The sequence below is a fragment of the Eptesicus fuscus genome, chromosome 17, assembly GCF_027574615.1.
Source record: "Eptesicus fuscus isolate TK198812 chromosome 17, DD_ASM_mEF_20220401, whole genome shotgun sequence".
NCBI lineage: Eukaryota > Metazoa > Chordata > Mammalia > Chiroptera > Vespertilionidae > Eptesicus > Eptesicus fuscus.
Window position 1 is genome coordinate 10,829,960 of NC_072489.1, and position 24,247 is coordinate 10,854,206.

Genomic DNA, 24,247 nt, shown 5'->3' on the forward strand with positions numbered 1-24,247 from the left:
TCCGCAGGTGAGCTGTGGTTCAGGAAGCTGTCATCACCTGGGGGAGTGGACTCTCCGCAGGTGAGCTGTGGTTCAGACAGCTGTCCATCACCTGGGTGGGGAGTGGACTCTCTGCAGGAGAGCTGTGGTTCAGACAGCTGTCCATCACCTGGGTGGGGAGTGGACTCTCTGCAGGAGAGCTGTGGTTCAGACAGCTGTCCATCACCTGGGTGGGGAGTGGACTCTCTGCAGGTGAGCTGTGGTTCAGACAGCTGTCCATCACCTGGGGGGGGAGTGGACTCTCTGCAGGTGAGCTGTGGTTCAGACAGCTGTCCATCACCTGGGGGGGGAGTGGACTCTCCGCAGGTGAGCTGTGGTTCAGGGAGCTGTCATCACCTGGGGGTGGGGGCGGAGTGGACTCTCTGCAGGTGAGCTGTGATTCAGACAGCTGTCATCACCTGGGTGGGGAGTGGACTCTCTGCAGGTGAGCTGTGGTTCAGGGAGCCGCAGGCACTCACGCCCAGCCTCGGTGCCCTCACTGGGGAAGGCAGTGGCTCTGCAGTGATGGGGGCACAAATCTGGGACTGATGGGCACGGGCAGAAGGTGGAAGGCTCCAGGCAGCCACTTCCCCCTCGGTCCTGGCAATCATGGGCAGTCCCCTAAGTGCCCTCACCATGCCCCTCCCATGACGCCAGCGTGTGTGAGCCTCCTGCATCCCACCACGCTCACCTGCAAAGCTGCTATCAGAACCAGGATGCCCCAGCGCTGCCTGTGGTTAGAGGCAGCCAGCCCCGGCTCCAGGCCACTGGGCAGCATGACTCCGCCTGAGGTCTTACAGTGCCAGTTCCTAACCTGCGACCTGTGGACCCTGCAGAGCTTGAAATTACATGCAAGCAGCTGGGACTATTTATATACGCACATCTGGGAGTGCAGGGGTACACAGCTTCCTTTAGATTCTCGAAGGAATACGAGTCCCCAGAAAAGTTAAGACGCCCAGAACTCCAGAGTTATTAGAAATCTCCAACCCCCCCCCCTCCTTCCCCTCCTGCCCCATTCCACACCCTGGGACACTGAGGCCCACAGAGGGGAAATGACTGACCCCAAATCTCACAGCAAGTTGGAGGCAGAACCAGGACTGGACCCCCAGTGCCCCATGCCCCATCCAAGGCCCTGTCCCAGCCAGCACCCCCATGCCCAGCCCCCAGCCCCACCAGACCCACCTGACAGGCCCCGCGAGGGGCAGCAGCGGCCCCGGGCCCGGAAAGTGGTGGTAGAGCCTGGCCTCCTGCTCGTGGCTCTGGCCAAGCTCTTGGAACATGAAGCTGAGGCCAGCGACGGTGCCCTTCTGGATGGCACGGAGCGAGAGGCGCCGGTACTCGTCCCGGGCGCGCTGGGCTCGGCGCCTTCTCTCCTCGTCAGCTGCCTTGGACCGACGCACTGGAAGGAGAGAGAAGTTCTCCTAGAGCCACAGCCCGGGCCACACGCTGAGCAGCCAGGGTCAGCCAGGGTCCACGGGATTCCCCACGGGGCTGCACGGAAGCCCGGAGCCGGAGCCAGAACGGCAGGCCACCCAGCCCTAACCAGCAGCCCTGAACTAGCCTGTCCCTGGGGGACAAGGACCTGCATGACAGACAGTTCAGGTCAGGGGCCTCCGGCTGTTCCTGGGCCTGTTCCAGAATGAGCAGGAAGCCTCTGGGTGGAAATGTACGTCTCCATATGCATCTCCTCCTGCAGTGCCCTGCTCAGAGCAGCTTCTCACACCTGCTGCCCACCACCCAGCTTCAAGGGCACCCGTCAAAGGGGTCGGCACCTGCAAACACCACTGTGATCACCCACGCTGACTGCGGGGTTCCCCGAGCCAGCCCTGGGCTGCAGGCCTCCTCTGCACTAGCTCATGGCAGACACGTCCCGGCCACCCAGGGGTAGGTCAGTGGGAGTTTTCCAGGGAGAAGAGAGGGCGGAAGCCATCCCTGAGAGGAAACCTGGGCTCCGGAGCCCGGCGGGCGTGCCTGTAAGTGCCTGATCCTGAGACCCTGCAATGTCCGCTGGGCGTGTGGTGAGAGGCTCAGACAGGGCCCAGGGCCCTTACGGGCTCTGCAGTCACCAGGCTGAAAACTGAACTCAGAAATGTGTGCCCTACAAGGGCCAGTGACCTTGGAGAGTTTACAGCCCCCAAGAGATCGCAGCACTCAGCGACAGGCAGACAGACAGGTTGCAGAAGGAAGTCATACGCACACTAGGCCCTGAGTCATTGGTCACACAGAGACTACACCCAGCCTCCGACAGCCCAGCGCTAATCCCACCGCTGTCTTCCTCAAAAGCCTTCAGTGGCTCCCGCTGTACACAGGATAAAGGGCGAACCCCTTGGCCCTTTAGAGGTGTCCCACGCGCCCACTTTCTTCCCAGCCCGCCGGGGCTTTGAGCTCCTCCCACACTCGGTGCTGGTCCCACCAAGCTCCCACGCCCCCCTTCGGCAAAGTCTCCTCTGTATGCATGGGCAGCTCAGAAATGCCAGCAGCAGTCTGAGGGCACTGAGATGCTGCAGCAGGAAGCAGGACTCTGCCTTGGCCTTGGCAAAGCCAACGCTGCCACCCAGCCCAGAGTATGGCCAAGGGGTTCATAGAGTCAGACAGCTTTCTTCTCTCTCTCTCTCTCTCTCTCTCTCTCTCTCTCTCTCTCTCTCTTCTCTCTCTCTCTCCATACATTCCCTCCCCTTTTTTGAGATATGATTGACATATAACATTGTGTAAGTTTAAGATGTACATGTGTTGGTTTGATACATTTATATAATTTAATGATTGCCACTGTAGCATTAGCTAACACCTCCATCACATCCCATAATTATCATTTCATTTTTGTGATGAGAACATTTAAGATCCAGTCTCTTAGCAACTTTCAAATATATAACACAGCATTGTTCACTATAATTCTATGCTGTGCATTGGATCTCCAAAACGTATCCATCTTTTTTAAAAATATTTTTATGGATTTCAGAGAAGAAGGAAGAGAGAGGGAAAAATAGAAACGTCAATGATGAGAGAGAATCATTGATTGGCTGCCTCCTGCACGGCCCCCACTGGGGATCAAGCCGGCAATCCAGGCTTGTGCCTCTGACCGGAATCGAACTGTGACCTCCTGGAACTATGACCTCTTGGTTCGTAGCTGGATGCTCAACCGCTAAGCCACACTGGCCAGGCAAAAACTTGCCCATCTTTAACTGCAAGTTTGCACCTTCTGACCGACGTCTCCCCAGTTCCTCCACCACCACCTCCAGCCCCTGGGAACCACCATTCTACTCTCTGTTTCTGTGAATTAGGTTTTTTATACTCCTCAGATCCATGAGAACATACAGTACTTGTCTTCCTCTGTCTGGTTTATCTCACTCAGCATAAGGACCTCACGGTCCAACCATATTGTTGCAGATGGCAGTATTTCCTTCTTTCTTGTGGATGAATAATTTTGCATTGTGCATGTGTGTGCGTGCGTGTGCGTGTGTGTGTGTGTGTCTGTGTGTGTGTGTGTGTGTGTGTGTGTGTGTGTCTTCCACATCTTCTTTCTCTATTCATCCACTGTTGGATACTTGGGTTGTTTTCCTATCTTGGCTAATGTGAATAATGTTCAATGAACATGGGGGTGCAGATACCTTTTCAATATCCTGTTTTCATTTCCTTTGGTTATATACCCAGAACATTGCTGGACCATATGGTAGTTTTATTTTTAATTTTTTGAGGAACCTCCATACTGTTTTCTATAGTGGTGGAGCCAATTTGCATTCCCCCCAGCAGTGCCCAAGGGTTCCCTTTTCTCCTCATCCTCACCAACACTCCACAGCTTCCCTAAGGGAGTCTCCAGGCCTCCGTTTGCCCCTCTGTCAAATGAGAATGACATGGATGTCTGCCTCACTGAGTTATAAATATTAAAAGAAACTTACAGAACACTATGAAATGCTTCGGAAAAGCAATGTCTTATTAAATCAAGTCTCCCAAGGTGTGGAGCCAGGTGCCCAGGTGCAGGTCCCAACACCACTTACCAGCTGCGTGACACTGAACAAGTCACTTAATCACCCTGGGCCTCCATTTCCTCATAAAATGGAGATGATAACAGTCACTACTTCATAAAGTTGTGATGAGGGTGAGGAAAGCTAATAACACAAGCCACTTAGAATCAGTAAGCACCATGGTAAGTTAACTAAAATTTTTATTTTCATTAGCCCTGGCATTGTGAAGTCCAAAACAGAGCCATTAACAGTTCTTGGACCGTCCAGGAGGGGGCACCCTTGCCATCCATCAGGTGGAATCTGTCCTGTGTAGCTTCCCTTAAACTACACTCAGAACCTTAAAAGGTTGCTTTTAGTTCCTTCTCAGGATCAGGGAAGGATTTGGCCTGTATCCCATGAATCTGCTGTGAGAAAGCGGAATTCATGGAGTGCTTTTTCGTCTAACCCAGCGAAAACAACAAACTAGCCGTAGGAGCCACCCTGGGAGCAGCCAGGGCAGCGTTTGCCCTGAGCCAGAAGATTGGGGTGTCCTCCTGCCCCGAGGACCCACTGCGGCCGGCTGTGAGGGCTCACACCAAGCCGGCTGCCTCCTCCCACAGCCCTCACTCACCTGAGGACTCCCAAAGGCCTGTCCAGCAGGCAATCCAGGGCCGCTTTGCACACAGAGCAGAGGGGGCCAGGGGTCTCCTTTCTTCATCTCAATGGGAGAGTCAGCCTTGTCTCACAGAAATAGCGGAGAGACGACAAAGTATGGAAACACTGAAGACTTCCAATGAAGGCTGGATTTAGATATAAAAAATGGACCGACCACACTGAGATACCACTTCACCTTCACTAGAATGATATAAAAGCCTAAGCGACTGGCCAACCAGCTGACCAGCTGGTAGCTATGATGCACAATGACCACCAGGGAGCAGACACTCAACGCAGGGCAAAAACCACAGGCATGGAAACATGGAACAGACTGATGAATCTCAGAGGGAAGGGGGGAGAGGAGGAGGGCGGGAAGAGATTAACCAAAGATCTTATATGCATACTAGAGGCCCTGTGCACTGATTTGTTCATCAGTGGGGTCTCTTGGCCTGGCCTGTGGGGATCGGGCCAAAACCGGCTCTCTGACATCCCCCAAGGGGTCCCGGATTGCAAGAGGGTGCAGGCCAGGCCAAGGGACCCCACCAGTACACAAATCTGTGCACTGGGCCTCTAGTGGATAAATATTTTTAGTAAAAGACAAACAAAAAACAGAAAGCAGCAAGTGTCGGCAAGTACATGGAGAAATCGGAACCCCTGTGTATTGTTAAGAATGTAAAATGGTGCAGCTGCTGTGGAAAATGGTATAGCAGTTCCATAAAAAATTAAACATACAGTTACTGTATGATCCAGCAATTCCATTCTGGACATAGACCCCAAAGAACTGAAAGAGGGATTGGAACAAGGATTTGCACACCAGGGTCACAGCAGTGCTATTCACAATAGCCAAAAGGCGGGAGCAAAACATCCATCGATGGATGAACAGAGAAACACAGCGCGGTCTACACATACAAAGGAAGGTTGTTCATCCTTAAAAGGAAGGGAATTTGACCCAGGAATGAGCCGTGAGGACACTGTTAAGTGAATAAGCCGGACACAACAGGCAATAGGTGTGATTCTGTTTATATTCCACTCGTTGTACTTGCAGTAGTTAGAGTCATCAGCGGAAAGTAGAATGTGGCTGCCGGAGGCTGTGGGAGGGAGAAGGGGGTTAATATTTAATGGGGACAGAGTTGAAGTTTGGGAAGATGGAAAAGTTCTGGGGATGGTGTGATGGTAGCACAATGTGAATGGTACATTTTGTTGTATATTTTACCACAAATTTTAAGAATGGACATTCTATAACCTCCCAGTTTGGCTGGGAATCAAGAGGCCGGAGTGCAGTTGCATGTCACTGTTGGCTGGATGTGTGCCCAGCTGTGGGCCCACCTCGTGCCCCCCCCCCCGCCCCTCTTCCCCTTGCCTTCTTTTCCTCCCCCCCTCCGCCCCCTCCCCCACCTGTCTCTCATCTGCAGGTGAGAAGGAGTGGTCCCTTTCAGCTCAGCCCTCCTGTCAGGAATGCACCCACGCCTGTCTAGCCTGAGGGCATGTCCTCAGACCTGGGACCTTGCTCTCCAGGATTGCCAGCTGGACCCTCCTGCTCAGTAAGAAAACCAAAATCTCAGTGTTTGGAGTCCACCCTCACCCATATCACACCTGGGAATTTCAGCCGCCTCTGGCCGGGGAGGAGGGCGGTGGAGTGGGAGGGGAGCGTTGTGCCTGGCGTGGCTCCTAACTCTGTCTAGCCTAGGACAGGTTTGCACGCCGCTGGGTCTCAGCACCCTTCACCCAAGGGCTGCCCCATTGCCAGGCTGTCCTGGACTCATGCCCTCATCTGCCCATGGCTCCTGCTCAGTTCCTCAACACGGAGGCGACGACGGAGTGGGTTTCCTCTCGCCAGAGTCTCTGTGAGCAGTGACAGAGCTCCACAGATACAACCAGGCTCGTCATTGCGAGAGGCAGGGTTTCCCACACTTTTAATGACACATTCGGGCAGGGTGTGCACATTTACCCAGCCCAGGTGTACTGAGTGCCTACTGTGTGCCAGCTCTGTGCCGTGCAGGACAAGCTGTGCCTTGCACAACTGCAGGGGCACAGTCACATGACCATCATAGATTTGTGCAGATGTTGGAACAACTGTCTGGCAGATGGCCGTTCAGAGTCTTGAGGAATGGGCGTCTTTTTCTAATTTTCACGAAGGCACCATCTCAGCTGGCTGCCAGGCTGGTGCTAGGGCATGTGGATAGAGCAGCCTCTGCCCTCAGAGACCTTACCATCTAGTAGGGAGACACACACACAAATGGTGAGTGGAGCTGGGGGCGGTGGGGGGGCCAAGGGGTCCCAGGATGCTGTGGGGCTCCAGGCAGAGAAAGCCTCCGGAGAAGGACCTCTAAGCTTGATGGCTGGTGGACACACAGGATTCCATCAAGAGAGGCTGATCACAGGGTATGCCAGGCAGAGGAAGCTCAGGGCCAGAGGCCCAGAGCAAGAGGGAGTTCGGGCATCCCCCTTGGAACAGGTCACGTGGCTAGAAGGCAGAGTGCGCAGGGAGGGACAAGAGGTGAGGATGCGGGGACAGAAAAGGCCTTTTAGGACACCAACCAACCCTGGCTACTGAACTGGAATGCTTTCCCAAGGGTTTGGAAGCCACTGCAAAGTTCTCAGTGAGAGAGCACTTGTCCAAGATTGATTTGGTTCCATTTTTGGGAATGAATCTGACAGGGACAAGAAGGAAGACTCAGAAAACAGAAATCCAGGCAGAGAACAACAGGGGTCAAAGTTAAGACAGGACAATGGGGAGGAGGGGTATAAATTCAAAAAATATTAAGGTGGTTGAATCCTTACAAGCTGGTAGAGACCAGCCTGGCCACAAGCCTCTGCTTATGACAGGCAGGTGATAAGGCAGCGAGGAAGGACGAGGAGGAGGGGGATTGAGTCTGGACGTGTGGAGGTAGGGGTGCCTGTGAGATCCCAGGAGGAAAGGTCCCGTGGGCACAAGGTCCTGGGAGATCTTTGGTTGCTGCTCTTCATGAGACCCTTCTCCAGAGAATTGCCCACGGTCCATGGGCCCTCTCCCAAGCTCTGCCCAGACAGAAAAAGGCCCCATGCTTTACAGAACCAGATGGTCCAGCTACATCCTCCAGGAAACTGAGTGTTTCAAAGCAGTTTCAGTTTGTAGTAACCCCGTGGGTGAATAGAATAATGTCCCTGAAAATCAGTGCGTAATCCTCTATGTATGAAAAGGCACCAATAAAGCTTTAAATTGTGTATGAGTGCAGGTGTGTTTAAATTCTGTTCCATTTTCTACTCCATGTGACCTTGGATTGTGACCATGGCAACTTGAATTACCACATCTTTATTTCCTCATCTGTAAATGGGGGCCCATAGGGTTGCTTTGAGAGGTAAATGCGAGTGCATAGAAGGGGCTTGGACAGCTCCTGACACATGTAGAGGTTCATTGCGTGTGTGTTGTGTTGTTGTTGCTATTGTTGTTGTTGTGTTCACTGTGAGATAAAGGAACTAGAATGCCATCTTTAGAACGGGCCTTTCTGGTCAAGGCACAAAGGGGTGGACGCAGGGAGGACGTGGGGTGGGATGAGAGCCGAGCAGAGTCAAGAGCCTTGTCAGGAAAATGGGAACATTGACGTTTTGTGAAAAGGAGAGGTTCCCTGCCCTCTGAGAAAGGGGAGCAGCAGTGCAGAGACTGAAGGATGCGCATGCACACAGGCCTCTGGGGGCCCAACCTGCTGGAGCAGCTTCCCCTGGGGAATAGGTGGGTTTGGCACCAAGACAGTGAACCCCGAGAAGTGAGCCTCAGGGAATGCAAGCCAGCTCCACCCGTGGCTGCATGGACGCCAAGGCTTTTGAGGTCAGCTGCCAACGGTCCTTGACCTGCCCGCAATTCCTGATGGCTTCCACAGCGAGCCCCTGTGGCCACCAGGAGCAACATCAGCGGTCCCTTAAGACCAGAATCCTCAGAATGACTTGCTTTGGGGCCACACTGAGCCCTTGGGGAATCTTGAACAATCAAGAGGAGAGAGAACCCTAAGCAGGCCACGAACCAGGCACGTGGGCACTCACACAGGCCTTATTCTGAGCTGTAAAACCAAAACCACGTGGCATCGAGTTCAGGAGCTGTTGGAATGGGTTGTGACGAAGGAGAAAGGGCATCTCGTCAGTGGATAGAAAAGGACCTCCTCCTGTGGAATCCTTCAACTTTACCTCCAGCCCCAAATTCTGCTCTGCCCCCACCCCGTCTCCAGACCACACGGCATCTCCACAGGCCCCTTGGGTTCGGCCTGTCTCAGCAAACGGCATTTTAGAATCACGGACGTTAAGTCCAGATTCCACAGCACACTCCTTTCTGGGAGGGAAAAGCATGGGACCCACATGACTGGCCTCTGTGCTGGGCCTGGGCGTGTCTCCTCACTCAGCTCTGACGATGCCAGCGGGAGTGAGGCAACTGGAGTGCAGCTGTGGGTGAGGAGCCACAGCCAGGCCACACAGTTCAAGGAGGAAGGGAAGGGGACAACAATACAGTGCGTGGTTTGGTGGTTGAGCATTGACCTATGAACCCGGAGGTCATGGTTTGATTCCAAGTTTCGGGGTCAGTCCCCAGTGGGGAACGTGCAAGAGGCAGCTGGTCAATGATTCTCTCTCATCATTTATGTTTCTATCTCTCTCTCCCTCTCCCTTCCTCCCTGAAGTCAATAAAAATATATTTTTTAAAAAACACAATAATACAGGGCTGATTTTTGTAAATAATATCACTAACCAAGTCATCCTGGCTCATCTCTAAATATCTGGGCAACTAGATGTTACTGAACTCCCCACTCCAACAAGTTCACAGTTGAGAAATAATTAAATGAATTTCTGCTTCTCAGAAGCCAGAGCCTGCTCTGCTGTTTGAACTGAATAACTAAGTCTGTATTCAAGTGATATGAAAGGGAACAATTCCCTTTTTTTCTAACTTGAAGAATTTAATTTAGTTTTTTTTATCAAAAACTGCTGCTCCCAGTAGATTAATGGCCCACTATATCTTTCATATTAAATTAATTGAGTGCAGAATGCCTTTGCTGAATTTGAATGGCAGGCTCCAGAATTTAGCTCACTGTTCTTTAAGAAAGCATAAAGTGAGGAATCAAAATCATGGGACCTGTATTATCATGTCTTTCTTCTGGTTTTTGGAGCTTTTTCCACTTTCTCTTGCCACGCAGCACATTAATTCGCAATCAGGCAGCGCTTGGGCCAGATGATTTCCATTCTCCATCCCAACAAAACAGCAGCCCCGCCCATAAACTTTCCATCTCATCGTATAGCTAAAAAAAGAGAAACACTTCACGAGAAACAACTTAGAAAGCACCTTGGTTTCTTCCCTCTCATTTCACCCTCTCAACAAGACTCAACTCAAAATGATTACCCCCGTTTTACAAATGAAGAGACTGAGCAACTGAGCAAGAACTTGCCCGCAGTCACACTAGCAAGGGCAGAGCTAGGACCAGACTGCCAATCCGGACTGCCAGTCTGGGTCTCCTTCCCCCACCATAGTAGCCTCATGTGATTCCACTTGTAATTGTCCATTCTTTTTTCAGTATAACGTTTGCCCTTCTTTCCCTTCCATTCTGAATTTAAATGAATGAAGTATTCTTAGCTCTTGACCATCTTATCTTTCTGGCCTCATTTTCATCATTGAATTTCAGGCTACAGCCACATTAAAACATGTGCCATGTCCTATACACACAATGACCTTGTTTTTGCTTGGTGCTGTTCCCTCTGCTAAAATGCCCTTCACTGCCTTCTTTGCCTCCCTACTTTTCCCCAACCAAATGTCATTTCCTCCACAGGCCTTTCCAAATGCTCACCTTTCTTGGATGGAAAAAGATATCCCAGGCAAGTGGAAATAAAAAGAGAGCAGAGTAGCTAAACTTGTATCAGACAAAATAAACATGAAGCCAAAAATGGTGAGGCCCTGGCTGGTTTGGCTCAGTGGATGGAGCATTGGCTTGCGGACTGAGGGTTCTCTGGTTCTATTCCAGTCAAGGGCACATGCCTGGGCTGCAGGCTTGATCCCCAGCGCGGGGTGTGCAACAGGCAGCTGGTCAATGATTCTCTCTCATCATTGATGTTTCTATCTTTCTCTCCCCTCTCCCTTCCTCTCTAAAATCAATAAAAATATATTTTAAGAAAATGGTAACAAGAGAAAAAGAAGATCATTATATAATGATAAGGGGGTCAATTCATTAAGAAGATATAACAATCATAAATATATATGCCAACTAAATATATAAAGTAAATATTATCTCAGGATTATTGCACTGCTGAGTATGAAGGGAGAAATAATCAGCAATACAATAATAATAGGTGATGTCAATGCCCACTTTTAATAATGAATAGATTGCTCAATCAGAAAAATCAATAATAAAACATTGGATATGACTTCACTTAAGACCAAATGGACCAACAGACATGCACAAAAATATTTCATTCAGCAGCAGCAGACTATGCATTCTTCTCAAACTCACATGGAACATTCTCCAGGATAGGTCATAGGTTAGGTCACAAAATAAGTCTTAAATTTTTTTAAAAGATTGAAATCATATCAAATATATTTTTTGACCACAATAGTGTGAACCTAAAAATCAGGAATAGTAAGAATACTGAATAATTCAAAAATACGTGGAAATTAAATAACACACTTCTGAACAAGAAATGGGTCAAAGAAGTCAAAAAGAAAATAAAAAAATATCTTGAAATTAATGAAAATGGAAACATGATATATCAAAACATGGAATGCAGCAAAAGCTATTCTAAGAAGAAAAGATCCCTAACAACCTAAGTTGGCACCTTAAAGAACTAGAAGAAGAACAAACTAAGTTCAACGTTATCGGAAGAAAAGAATAAAATCAGAGCAGAAATGAACTAGACACTAGAAAAATAATAGAAAAGATCAATAAAACTAAGAACTGGTTTTTTGAAAAGATGAATAAAAATGAAAAACTTTCAGTCAGACTTCAGGAAAAAAAGAGACGACACAAATAAATAAAATCAGAAATGAAAGAGGAAACAACTGATACCATAAAAATATTAAGGATCATAAGAAACAACTATGAATAATTATTCACCATCAAATTAGGAAACCTAGAAGAAATGGATAAATTCCTAGACACATACAACCTATCAAGACTGAATCATTAAGAAATAGAAAATCTGAACAGAATAATTACTAGAAAGTTGAATCTGTAACTAAAAATCTCCCAAGAAAGAAAAGTCCAGGACCATATGGCTTTAGTGATCATTTCTACTGCACATTTAAATGTCCTTCTCAAACGCTTCCAAATTCATTTTAGGAGGCCAGTATTATTCTCATATCAAAGCCAAATAGGAACAATACAAGAAAAAAATTACAAGTCAATATCTTTGGTAAACATAGATGAAAAAAATCCTCAACACAATATTAGCAAATCAAAGTCAACTGTACACTAAAATAATTATATACCATGAGCAAGCAAGATTTATTCCTGGGATGCAAGAATGGCTCAACATAATTAACCCATGTGATACACCACATGAACAAAAGGAAGAATATAAATCATATTATCATCTCAATAGATGCAGAAAAAGCATTTAGCAAAATTCAACATCCTTTCATGATAAAAGTTCTCAACAAATTAGGTAAAGAAAAAACATGTGCTTCAACATAATAAAGCCATATATGGCAAGTCCACCACTAACATGATACTCAGTGGTGAAAGAGTAAAAGCTTTCCCTCCAAGATCAGGAACAAGACAAGAATGCCCATTCTCACCACTTTTATTCAACATAATACTGGAAGTCCTAGGCAGGATAATTAGGAAAGGAAAGGAAATAAGATAAATCTAAATCAGAAAGAAAGAAGTAAAATTGTCTCTGTTTGCAGATGGCATGATCTTGAATATAGAAAACCCTAGAGATTTCACCTAAAACTTGTTAGAGTAAACAAATTTAGTATAGTTGCAGGATACAAAATCAACAAAATTGGATACAAAAATAAAAATAAAAATAAGTTGTCTTTCTATTCACTAACAACAAACTACCCAAAAAATAAATTACGAAAACAATCCCATTTACAATAGCATCACAAAGAATTACATACTTAGAAATAAATTTAACTAAGGATGTGAAAGACATGTACATTAAAAACTATAAGACACTGATGACAAAAACTGAAGAAAGCACACGTAAACGTAAAGATATCCTGTGTTCACAGAATGAAAGAATTAATCTTGTTAAAATACCCATACTATTCAAAGTGATCTAGAGATTCAATGCAATCCCTGTCAAAATTCCAATGGCATTTTTCCCAGAAATAGAAAAAACAATCATTAAATCCCTATGAACCCACAAAAGATTCTGAGTACTAAAGCAATCTTGAGCAAGAAGAACAAGCTGGAGACATCTCACCTGATAATTATTATTATCAATATTAATTTGATAATTATTATGAAAAAAGATTATAAAGCTATAATAAATAAAACAGTATGGCACTGGCATAAAAACAGACATGTCGACCAATGGTACAGAACAGAGAGTCCGGAAATAAACCCATGCATATACTGTCAACTAAGCTTCAACAAAGTCACCAAATATACACAATAGAGAAAGGATCATTTCTTCAATAAATAGTGTTGGGAAAACTGTATATCCACATTGGAGTAGAGACTTAGATGTAAGACCTGAAACTATAAAACCCCTAGGAGAAAACATAGGGGGAAAGTTCCTTGACAATGATCTTAGCAATGATTTTTTGGGGTATGACACCAACAGCAAAAATAAACAGGTAGAACCTTTTTTTGATTTGCATTTCCCTGGTGATTAAAGATGTTGAGCACCTTTTCATGTACCCATTGGCCAGCTGTGTCTTTTTTTGAAAAAATATCTAGGTAGGTTCTTTGCCCATTTTTAAATCAAAGTATTTGTTTCTTGCTATTGAGTTGTATGCGTTCCTTATGTATTTTGGATATTGACCCCTTATTGGATATATGGTTTTCAAATATTTTCTCCCATGCCATAGGTTGCCTTTTTCATTTTGTTGACTGTTTCCTTTGCTATGCAGTAATGTTTTAGCTTGATGTAGTTTGCGTGTGTGTGTGTGTGTGTGTGTGTGTGTGTGTGTGTGTGTGTTTTATTTAATGAAGTTTTATTTTTCAAAATGTACAGCTGTGGGACCTGTTGTTCCTGCATCTTCACCAGCAGCGGGGCCTCCCCACCCTGGCGTTGCTGGTGCAGATTACTGACTCTGGGCTTGGAAACGCGTTTACTGAGTCCTGTACCAGGAGCTCCCGCAGGGCTGCCCTGGCCAAGGAGCCGCGTTCTTCCGTCTCAGAGACAGCGGCCGGGCACAGGCTGAGAGCTGGGAGCTTCTTATGGAGTTTGTCCTGTGCTGCTCTGTCAGACAAAACTAGGACATTAACTGGCCCGGACTTGGCCTTCGGACCACATCTTCCTCTTGGCCTTGCCCCAGAGGAGCTCACTGGGCCTTTGTTTCTTGGCTGACTTTCCTGCATCTTCCTTCTTGTTGTCCTTGGGCAGCAAGCGAAGCTCAAAGAGCAGCTGTGAGAGGGTGCAGGCTAGGCCGAGGGACCCCACCGGTACACGACTGGGGCTGGGGAGGGATGCAGGAGGTTGGCCAGCCAGGGAGGGACCGCAAGAGGGCTCCAGGGCGTGTCTAGCCCGTCTCACTCAGTCCCAATCGGCCAGACCCCAGCAGCAAGCTAACTTACCAGTCGGAGTGTCTGCCCCCTTGTGGTTAGAGCACATCATGGCGAGCGGTTGAGCAGCCTTAGAATATTATTAGCATATTACACTTTGATTGGTTGAATGGACGACTGGACGACCGAACCATCGGACACTTAGCATAGTAGGCTTTTATTATATAGGATATCCAAAACGGGCAAACCCATAGGGACAAAAATTAGATTCGTGATAGATGTGTGGTTTCCCGGAGTGTGGCAGGAGGAGCAACCAGGGAGTACAGAGTTTCTTTTTGTGGCAATGAGAATGCTCTGGAATTAGATAATGGTGATGGTTGCACAACTGTGTAAGTAGACTGTGACCACTGAATTGTACACTTTAAAGGGATGTGTACAATGTTGTGGGAACTACATTTCAATTTTTTAAAAGTCTGTGTGATGAATCTGACGTACGGTTAAGAAAGGCTGAGGACCAGAGGCCTGGGAGTGGGCGTCACCTCCCATCTCCGCTCCCCCTGCTGTGGCCTTGGTTCAGTAGTCTCTGAAGTGCACCATTGCAGCAGCCTCCCCTCTCATTCCCACGCCCAGCCTCAGTCACGTCACTCACCTTTAGAAGTGACTGCGCAGTGTAAGGGGTGGTCTCTAGGCCCCAAGGTCCCAGATGTCAAACGTAAAAACATGTTTTCTCCTAGGGGTTTTATAGTTTCAGGTCTTACATCTAAGTCTCTACTCCAATGTGGATATACAGTTTTCCCAACACTATTTATTGAAGAAATGATCCTTTCTCTAGGTGCGTTACACTGCGCACCTGTGTAACATGCCTTTCTATTTTCTGTATTTTTACGTTTGACATCTGGGACCTTGGGGCCTAGAGACCACCCCTCCCAGAGCCAGGCAGTTCCTAAGGATTATAAAGGACTGGCTTGCCTTCCCACATGCAAACCAACCCATCCAGAGCCTATGTCCCCACCACTTCCTGTAGCTAGTTCTTACACTCGGGTCACGATCCAGCTGCCCTAATATTACCCAGGGCCAGGTATCAGCCCACTGGAGACAGCTCCTTACCCCAAAGCCTGCGGAAACTATTCAAACCAGCCAAGCCTAAGCCTGCTTGCCCTGATTGCCTCCCCTTCCCACGGAATCCACACGCAGGCTCTTGCCCCCATTCCCTTTCACTCCCTCTGCCTCCTGACCAACCCTGGGCCTTTCCTGTGTGGCCCTGAGTGGCGAGCCCTCTGTTTCTAGGAACCGGGAGTAAAAACTTCTCCCTGCAAGACAGTCATTTCCAAGTCTGCAGGTCCCACAACCCCGACTGCAGCAAGCTTGGGTGCACACCAAACACCTCCGCCCTGACTCCACCTCCCTGTCCATCTACCTTCTCAGCACCCAACACTCTCCAAGCTGCATACCTGCCCCAGACAGCTCCCACTGCCTCGGCACACCACAAGCCTTTCTGCTGTCACCCATGCTGGCTCCCCATCTACAGCATCCTCTCCGGCCTCTGCCTCAGCTACTCCTACACCACCATCAAGCTTCACTTGACACTCCCTCCGAGCCCTTAGCCTGCGTGTCTCCCTCCAAGATAAGCACCCTGATCCCTCACCTCTGGGTCCCCAGGGCTTAGCTCAGAGCCCTTAGCCTCTGTTCCTTAGCAGGATGGACACGTGGGTGGTTCTGGGTAAAGACCTCTGGCTGAGTGAACTGGACTGAGGCTGAGCAGATAAGCAAGTGGGAGGGGAGAGTGGGGAAGGCAGGAGGGTCTGGGCCCGAGGACCAAGCTCTACTCACACTGCTCCTCCCACTCGCGCTCCTCCTTCTCGCTGGCCTGGCTCTGCAGCTGGGCCTGCTTCAGCGTCCAGTACAGCTCCCTGGCCCTCTGCTCCTCCTGGCGGCGGATCTGCTCTTCCCCTCGCTTCCGCTCCTCTTCCTCTTTCCTCTAAAATGTCGAGGGGACAGAATAACGTTAGGTGACAGTGCCGCTCCCTGGGGAGGAGAAGTGTGTCTGTGATTGCGCAGCAGGACCAGCGGAGCGGGTGGGGTGGGGTGGGGTGAGCCAGCGTGGCCACTCCCGTCCCCGCGTCTGCAACTAGACAGGGCAATCGTTACCCTCAGCACGCTGAGGTAAGGTCAGGTGGGTTGAAATATGTGGAACAATTTGTAAACTCAAGCTTTCTGCAAAGATAAGAGGATCTGGGCCGTCCTGGGCCACACTTCCATCTGATCTTCCTAGAGGCTTCAACTAGCAGGACATGGTCATGTCTTCACCTGTGTCTCCAAGAGAGAGCAGGTGTGGGCCCCAAATCTCCAATTTTTGTCCCATTTTTAAGCTCCAAAAAGGTTGTGTGTGTGTGTGTGTGTGTGTGTTTTCCCCCACCTTTGTCTACATCAAAGTAACATACATATGTTTGATAGTCATCATAAGCCCAACCTTGTTATAAAACACAGCAATTCTCCAAACCACCTCATCCCAACTGACCCCACCCTGGTCCGTGTCCTCATCCCAACTGACCTCACCCTGGTCCGTGCCCACAGGTCGCCATTTTCAATTATTTTCGCTGTTCCTTCATGTGTTTACGTTTGTCTGAACAATGCCGCCAATTCTTAACTTATCGATTCTAGACATTAATTACTGCCTTTCTTTTTTAGTACATGAGCATGTAGCACTTACATTTCCCAAACAGGGACACACCCATACTTTCCCTCCCCTCATCCACACAATCAACATCACAATTTGTGGTTAAAGCAGTAAGCAGTGTAAACATGGCTCGCTGTAAAGCCAAAGAGAGTGATATTTCCACCAATTCTAAGAAGTACATTTCCTAACTTTCTAAGTAGGTCTCTGAAATCCCAAACTTCTCTCAAATATTTCTGTGTTTAACCAAGTGCTTTTCATTATATCAGATGATACAGCAGTTATCTTTTCCCAAGGAACACCCCCACCCCAGACACCATCTCCCCTTCTTCCCTCATTTCAACTGCTTGCTGCCTAGGTCTCCTGTCCATCCCCCCACCAGGCCCCGCCCCTCAGCCTCCCTGAGGTGAAGCCCTTGCTTGTTGTTCTGTTTTCTTTCTTGGCCACTTTGCAGCAACATAGCTTACAGAGCTTACACAAGTAAGGATTTACAAAGGAACACTTTCTGAGTCTTGTCTGAAAACATCTCTATGCTACCCTCACCTATAGCTGCTAACTTCGCCGAGCTCATAGAATTTGATTAATAATCACTTCCTGCAGAATTTGGAAGCCTGTACCTTCTTGTCTTCTTCCACCCAGCACTGCCACTGGCCTTCTCATTCTTCTGAGTAAGGAGTGGTTTTTCCTTTTATCACGGATGTTCTGAACTTTTTTCAATGAGGTGCCTTGGCTTGGACTGTCTTTCATTGCTTCGGTTGGGCATTTGAGGTGCTTTCACCTGGAGTCTCAGGTCCTTCCAGTCTAACACATCTTGGCTTAGGGTTTCTTGGACAATTTCTTCTCTCATTTCTCTTTTTGCTTTCTACATCTCCTATTTGTCAAAAACTGGTCTTCTTGATTTGATCCTCTAAGTGCCTTATCATTTCTCTCTTGTTTTCCAACTCTTGTCTTTTTGGTTCTAGTCCCTGGTTGATTTCACTGACTTTATCTTCCAAACCGTCTACTGAATGTTTTATTTCAGCCCCTGCATTTGTAATCCCCAAGGCCTTTCTTATTCTTTGATTGTTCCTTTTTGCTTCATGGCACCCCGTACTTGTTTCGTGAATGCAATAGCCCATTTCTAAGGGTTTTGGCGTGTTTCCTCCCCCATATTCTGATCTAGGTCTTTTCCTCTCTATTTTCCTTTGGGGTCTTTTTTTAAGTTTGTTTTATTTGCTGTCATTCATGCGGGAGGCTCTCCTCAGATGTTTTCTGACCCCATTCAAGAGAGAAAGTAAGGATCTGAATGGGAGACTCAGAGTGTGTGGGCAGAGCTTCCTTGAGTGGTGGCTTCACTCTGGCATGCTGGGTGAGGCACCAGCCGTCTCACTGAGGAACCCTCCAGCATAAGAATCTAGGGGTCCTGCCCTAACCGGTTTGGCTCAGTGGATAGAGCATCGGCCTGCGGACTGAAGGGTCCCAGGTTCGATTCCAGTCAAGCGCATGTACCTTGATTGCAGGCACATTCCCAGGGGGGGGGGGGAGGAGGGGGGAGGGAGGCAGCTGATCGATGTTTCTCTCTCATCAATGTTTCTAACTCTCTATCCCTCTCATTTCCTCTCTGTAAAATATCAATAAGATATATATATTTTTAAAAAGAATCTAGGGGTCCTTTCTGAGGTCATTCAGTGCCCGTCCCTCTGTCCTACCTGGATGGTGTCTGATCACCAGCATTCCAGGAGTCTGTGGTGAGGGAGGTTGTGGGCTGGACAGCGCTCAGACCCAAGCAGGCTGAACCTCTTCATGGGAACACCAGGCTTTGAAGTGCCTTTCGTGCAAATTTCCCCCAAGTCTGACCAGGAGTGGCCAGAAAGACTCCTCCCGGGATTGGCAGGGGCAGCAGTTCTACACAGGGAAGGTGTCCCAAGCCCAGACCATGTCCCGCATGAGCCCTAGTCCCTGTTTCTCCACTCAAGTGCCACCTGTCCTCCATGCAAAGGGTTAACCAACGCCCCAAGGAGCAAGGACTCATATTTGTGGAGTCATTCAGGGGCCCAGTGCTCTGGCCATAGTTCCAGAACGGTGGCCTAGCAAGCAAATGAATCCTACTTGCCAGCATAGCTTCTTTATCACAGGATCATATAAGAGGCTGATTTTATGTGGCTCAAATTGCTAATTTTTTATAGAAAAAGATGCCACAAAAGAAGTATTTGCTGACCCTGTGGACCCTAAGGGCAATCCTGGCTGCAGGTCCCACTGTTCGGAGCGCAGACCTTGACTTAGTCCTCCTGTTCCCAAGCTGCCCTCCCCTGCTCTCTCCACTCGGCCCGACCTGCTGGGCCCCAAAGCTTTCCCTTCCAGCTCCCCACCACCTCTGGTCAGAGGGAGGATGTAGTCACCCGGAAGGAGCAGTGCGCAGAGAATCAAGACAGGTGAGTGACAGAGAGGGCAGGCAGCTGCTGTAGGCTGCTGCATGACCAGACGTCCTCTCAGAAGGGGCGACGAGATCTGAGACCTGACGATTAGGAGGAGGCCGAGAGCGAAGGTCAGGGAGAAGAAACTTGCGGGCCGAGGGAGCCCAAGTGCAATGGCCCCAGAACCGCAAGTGGGTTTGGCAGGTCTGAGTGTGTGATTATCCTCTGTGGCTGGAGGGGGAAAGGCAACATGCTATTTTCGAGGAGTCTGCGATGACACGGGATGTCCAAGAGGCCTAGCATCAGCAGTGGGATGTGTGAGCCTGGGGCTCCCGGGCAGTCTGGGGGAGACACTGACGGAGGCGTCCTCTGCGGAGGAGGACGCTTCTCAGCCATGGACTTACTGTAGCCACTGAGAGAAAGAGTGAAGGTCAAGAGGAACACCCAAACTGTCCTGGGACACTCCTCCATCTGAACTCGAGAGGAAGAGTTGGAATCAGAAAAGCAGCTTGAGAAGGAGGCCAAGGCGTAAGATAGAAATCCAGAAGGGGCGATGTCTGTAGGAGAAGCCAAGAGAAGAAACCATTCCGAGTGAAAGGGAGTAAAGTGAGCTGCAGGCTGCTGAGACATCGCAAAAGATAAGGACGAAGAAGCCACAGGGACACAGGGACAGGCCACAGGACGATGCGGAGCGTGGGGAGAGCCGTCCTAGGGGAGGGGAGGCGGCAGAGTCGGGGGGAGTGGGAGTGACTACAGACAACCTTTGACCCTTCCTGTAAAAGGAGCAGAAAGGGGAAGGAGCAGCCAGGGGGGATGTTGAAATGGGCTGAGTCGGGGTGAGTTGGTTGGTTTTAAGATGGGAAATACTAGAACAGAGAGTTAATGACTAATGCAAAATGGGAACCAGAGTCCGACTCCAATGCAGAACACGTCGTTTTACCCCAAAGCTGTATTCCACCGTCATCAGTCACATGTCTCTATCCAAATTTCCTTTCATAAGAACACCGGTGATAAGGAATTGGGGCCCACTCTAAAGACTTCATTAAATCACCATCCTTTAAAGACCTTATCTTCCAATACGCTTACATTCTGAGATTCTGATATGTACTTTAGGAGGACACAATTCAGCCCATAAGAATGAGACCGTACCCCAGAGAACGGTCACGACTGGCATATAATGGACAAGTGGCATTAGAACACTCACCGCAAATTACAAGGCAGTGTTCCCATTCAGACCAGCTGCAGCTAACGTAAAGCAGCAAGTTAAAGGACAGCACCCACTGCCCCACCCCCAAGCCCCTGGCAACCACTGTTCTACTCCCTGCCTCTACAAGTTCCATACATTCAACATGTAAGTGAGGTCATAGCATAACGTCCTCCAAGTTCATCTGTGTTGTCACAAACGGCAGAAGTTCCTTCTTTTTCAAGACTGACTAATATTCCATTGTGTGTGTATGTGTGTATGTGTATGTATATTTTCTGTATCCATCCATCAGTCAGCTTTAGGTTGTGTTTGGTAAAAGGGTACAAAGGTTCAGTTATGTCAGATGAATAAATTCTGGAAATCTAATGTACAGCATGGGGACTAGTTAATTCTGTACTGTATACTTGAAGTTTGCTAAGGGAGTAAATCATAAGTGTTTGTACCACACACACAGAAAAAACGGTAACAACTGAGGTGATGGATTTGTTAATTAGCTTGACTGTGGTCATTTCACAACGTATACACATATCAAAATATAATGTACACCTTAAATTTTTTAAATTGCTTTCAAAGAGGAAGGGAGAGGGAGAGAGAGATAGAAACAACCATGATGAGAGAGAATCACTGACTGGTTGCCTCCTGCACGCACCACACTGGGGATCGAGCCCCAAACCCGGGCCTGTGCTCTGACCAGGAATCGAAGCATGACCAACTGGTTCATTGGTCGGTGCTCAACCACTGAGCCATGCCAGCCAGGCAAATATATACAAGCTTTATTTGTCAATTAAACATCAATAAAGTCAGGGGAAATCACCCGAAATAAATGTATAAACAAATGAAGAATTGGCAGGGCCACTGTTCCCTCGTTCCTCTTCAACTGCGAGCCGGACAACACTCGGCGCCAGGGCCTGCAGCAGCCTCCACCTCAAAGGGACATGACTGGCTCTCCTGCGACAAAAGCCAGCTCTTTGCGGCGAAGAGGATGACGAAAGGACACACTGTGCGGCTGCCCACAGGAGCGCTGCCTCTTCCCCTCCGTGGTCTCGCTAACGTGCTCAACCCTCGCAGGTTGAATCGCTGAAAACGCTCATCTCTGTGGCTGCAATCAGAACCCTCGGCCCCCTGTGACCACCCAAGAGAAGTCCCTCTTACATTTCGCAGCCAAAGGCCAATGCAGCCACAAGGCAGGTATGCAAACACTCCCCCTTCTACCTTAGGAATCGCCTGCCTTTTTCTGGCAAAGAGGCCCTCTGAACTGTCCAGCTTACTCAACCCCCTTCTCCTGATAACCCATCGGTAACAGACACCGCAGGAGTCCACGGAGGCGGCCCGCCTCGCCCCAGTGGAAAATATCACCGAGACAGATGCTTTTTCTGGAAGGCACAGCGGTTTTTGTTGTCAGCCTGGCCCCAATAATGCCAGAATGTTTTGTGTGGTGATGCACCCCACAGGGCAGGGCCAGGCCTGTGTCCTTCATTCCTCCAACGCCAGTTCCCAGCCCAGGGCCCAGCAGCTAGTAGGTGCTCCCTAAACACTCCCCGGAGGAGGGAATGAATTAATGAACAGGCGGAGATAAGACCGGGCTTGCGATGATCCGTGATGGGGAAAGGGTAAACCACATCACGTCGTCTGGTTGATGCCAGCCTTGTCCAAGAGACACTCAGATAAAGGCTACAATTTTCGAGAGAAAACCGAAAGGTGGGGCGTTTTCCAACCACTTGTGATTCCATTGGGAAAGATGCAGGGATAGTTTCTATAGCTGTAGAGGATGTCACTGCGTGGCCAAAATGAACCGCAACCTTAAAGGAGACAGCAAAAAAGAGAGAGAAATGGCTTTGATAGAAAATGGAGGAAAATTAAAGGACAATTTAACTGTGTCAACTGTGTCTACTGTTGTCAGGGGGGCTGGGGGAGGTGGGAAGTGGCGTCCTTGCTGTCCACGTTCTGTAGTCTGAAGCAGAGGAAGAAGCACCCGAAAAGCAATCTCATGAGTTAAGAAAGCAGGAAAATGAAATGCAAGTTTTATCTGGCCTCCTGACCCCCTTTTTCTACAGGAATGCCTTTCTATGCATGTAAATTGCATTCAAATGGCACCAGCCACAACAGAATGGTTTTTAAAAACAGGTTTCCAGCTGTCTGCGTCTTCTATTTTGAAGTTCTGTCTTGCTGAAACCGGTTTGGCTCAGTGGATAGAGCGTCGGCCTGCGGACTCAAGGGTCCCAGGTTCCATTCCGGTCAAGGGCATGTACCTTGGTTGCGGGCACATCCCCAGTAGGGGGTGTGCAAGAGGCAGCTGATCGATGTTTCTCTCTCATTGATGTTTCTAACTCTCTATCCCTCTCTCTTCCTCTCTGTAAAAAATCAATAAAATATATTTTTTTAAAAGTTCTGTCTTTATCCCTATACAAGATTCTGGGATATCTCTCTCTCTCTCTCTGTCTCTCTCTGTCTCTCTCTCTGTGTCTCTCTCTCACACACACACGCACACACACACACATATACACACACTTTCTAAAAGGAATCTGCCCTGGTATCTTCCCTGGGACCAGGAGAATTCGCAGAACCTGGCTTCCTCCTCTGCACAGGCTGCCCAGCCAACCTCCCTACCCCACCAGCTTCTCTCTTCTCCTGCATCCCCCACCGCTCCCTCTCTGGGGTGAAACCTCAGCACACCCAGTCAAGCACGTCCTCTTTCCTCCACGTCTGCTTCTCCTTCCAGCTCCATGGCCGAGAGTGGGCCTGCACCCGTCCCGCAGCCTGAGGCTCAGACACTTGTGCTCTCTGCTTTCCCTCATCCCAACACCTACATGATGCCAAGCCCGTTGATTTCACCACCTTCGTTGCTCTATATCCCTCCCCTTCTACCTCTCCCCGTAGTCACAGACCCTCCATTTCCCACCTGACCACTGAAAAATCTCCTGCTGGCCTGTCCTTCCCCCCAAACTTCCATCACTTGAATCACACCATCGCCACCAGCTGGCCTCACAGAACGTGATCTGACCATGCGCTTCTTTGTACTGAGATCCTCACAGCTCGGCTTCATCCACAGAGACAGTCCACCCCTTAATGCAGCGTCCAAGGGCTCCACAGCCAACCTCTGAGGGTGATGTCTGCCTCCAGCATCATGGGCTCCTTTCTCTCCCCAGCGCAGCGTTCACCACTCCACTGATCTCCTGCCATCCCTGTCTTTGCTGTGCCCGGGCCCCGAAGGTGCTCCTTTGCCTCCATTGTAGTCCCCAGGGGCTAGGCTTGCTCACAGAGTGGTCCCTCTCTCCCGGGCACCCTGTAAGCCTTTTGAGAGCAGGAATCAATGACTACTACCTCCACCCAAAACACCTGCACTTCGATCCTCAGAAAAAAAGGCAAGTAAAATGAACATTGTTGGTGCGCTGCCGCATGCTAGACTCAGCTGTTAGCGTCCTGGTGTTGAAAGACACAATCAAAAGGATCTAAGCCCATCTCTAAGCTGATGCATAAACTCCTCTCGCAAAGCTGTCTTGGGTTTGTATGCTGATTAACATACAAAACCAGAAAATTGAGTGCTTTAGAGCAACACCCATGTTCCTTTTTTGTGATTCTGTAGTTAATGGTTCGAGCAGAGCTTGGCTGGGGGCCCTCCGCTCCACACGGCAGGGTCCAGAGCCCAGAAGGCTCCCTCCCGTGTCCGGTGCCTCCTCCGGCCTCTCTCCGCTGGCTGCGGCTTCCTTACCGACAGCCTGTGATCGCAGGCAGAGGGGCTTCTC

General features: G+C 49.0%; 1 protein-coding gene across 1 annotated transcript in view; it reads right to left on the minus strand.

The window, feature by feature from the left end:
- The window catches only part of SH2D4B (SH2 domain containing 4B), a 78,155-nt gene that overhangs the window by 30,219 nt on the left and 23,689 nt on the right, over positions 1-24,247 (minus strand). Inside the window, exons 4-5 of the mRNA XM_054728971.1 lie at positions 16,064-16,211; positions 1,201-1,417 (exon numbers count right to left, since the gene is read on the minus strand). Of these exons, the coding sequence (XP_054584946.1) occupies positions 1,201-1,417; positions 16,064-16,211 (365 nt within the window). The remainder of the gene's footprint in view (positions 1-1,200; positions 1,418-16,063; positions 16,212-24,247) is intronic.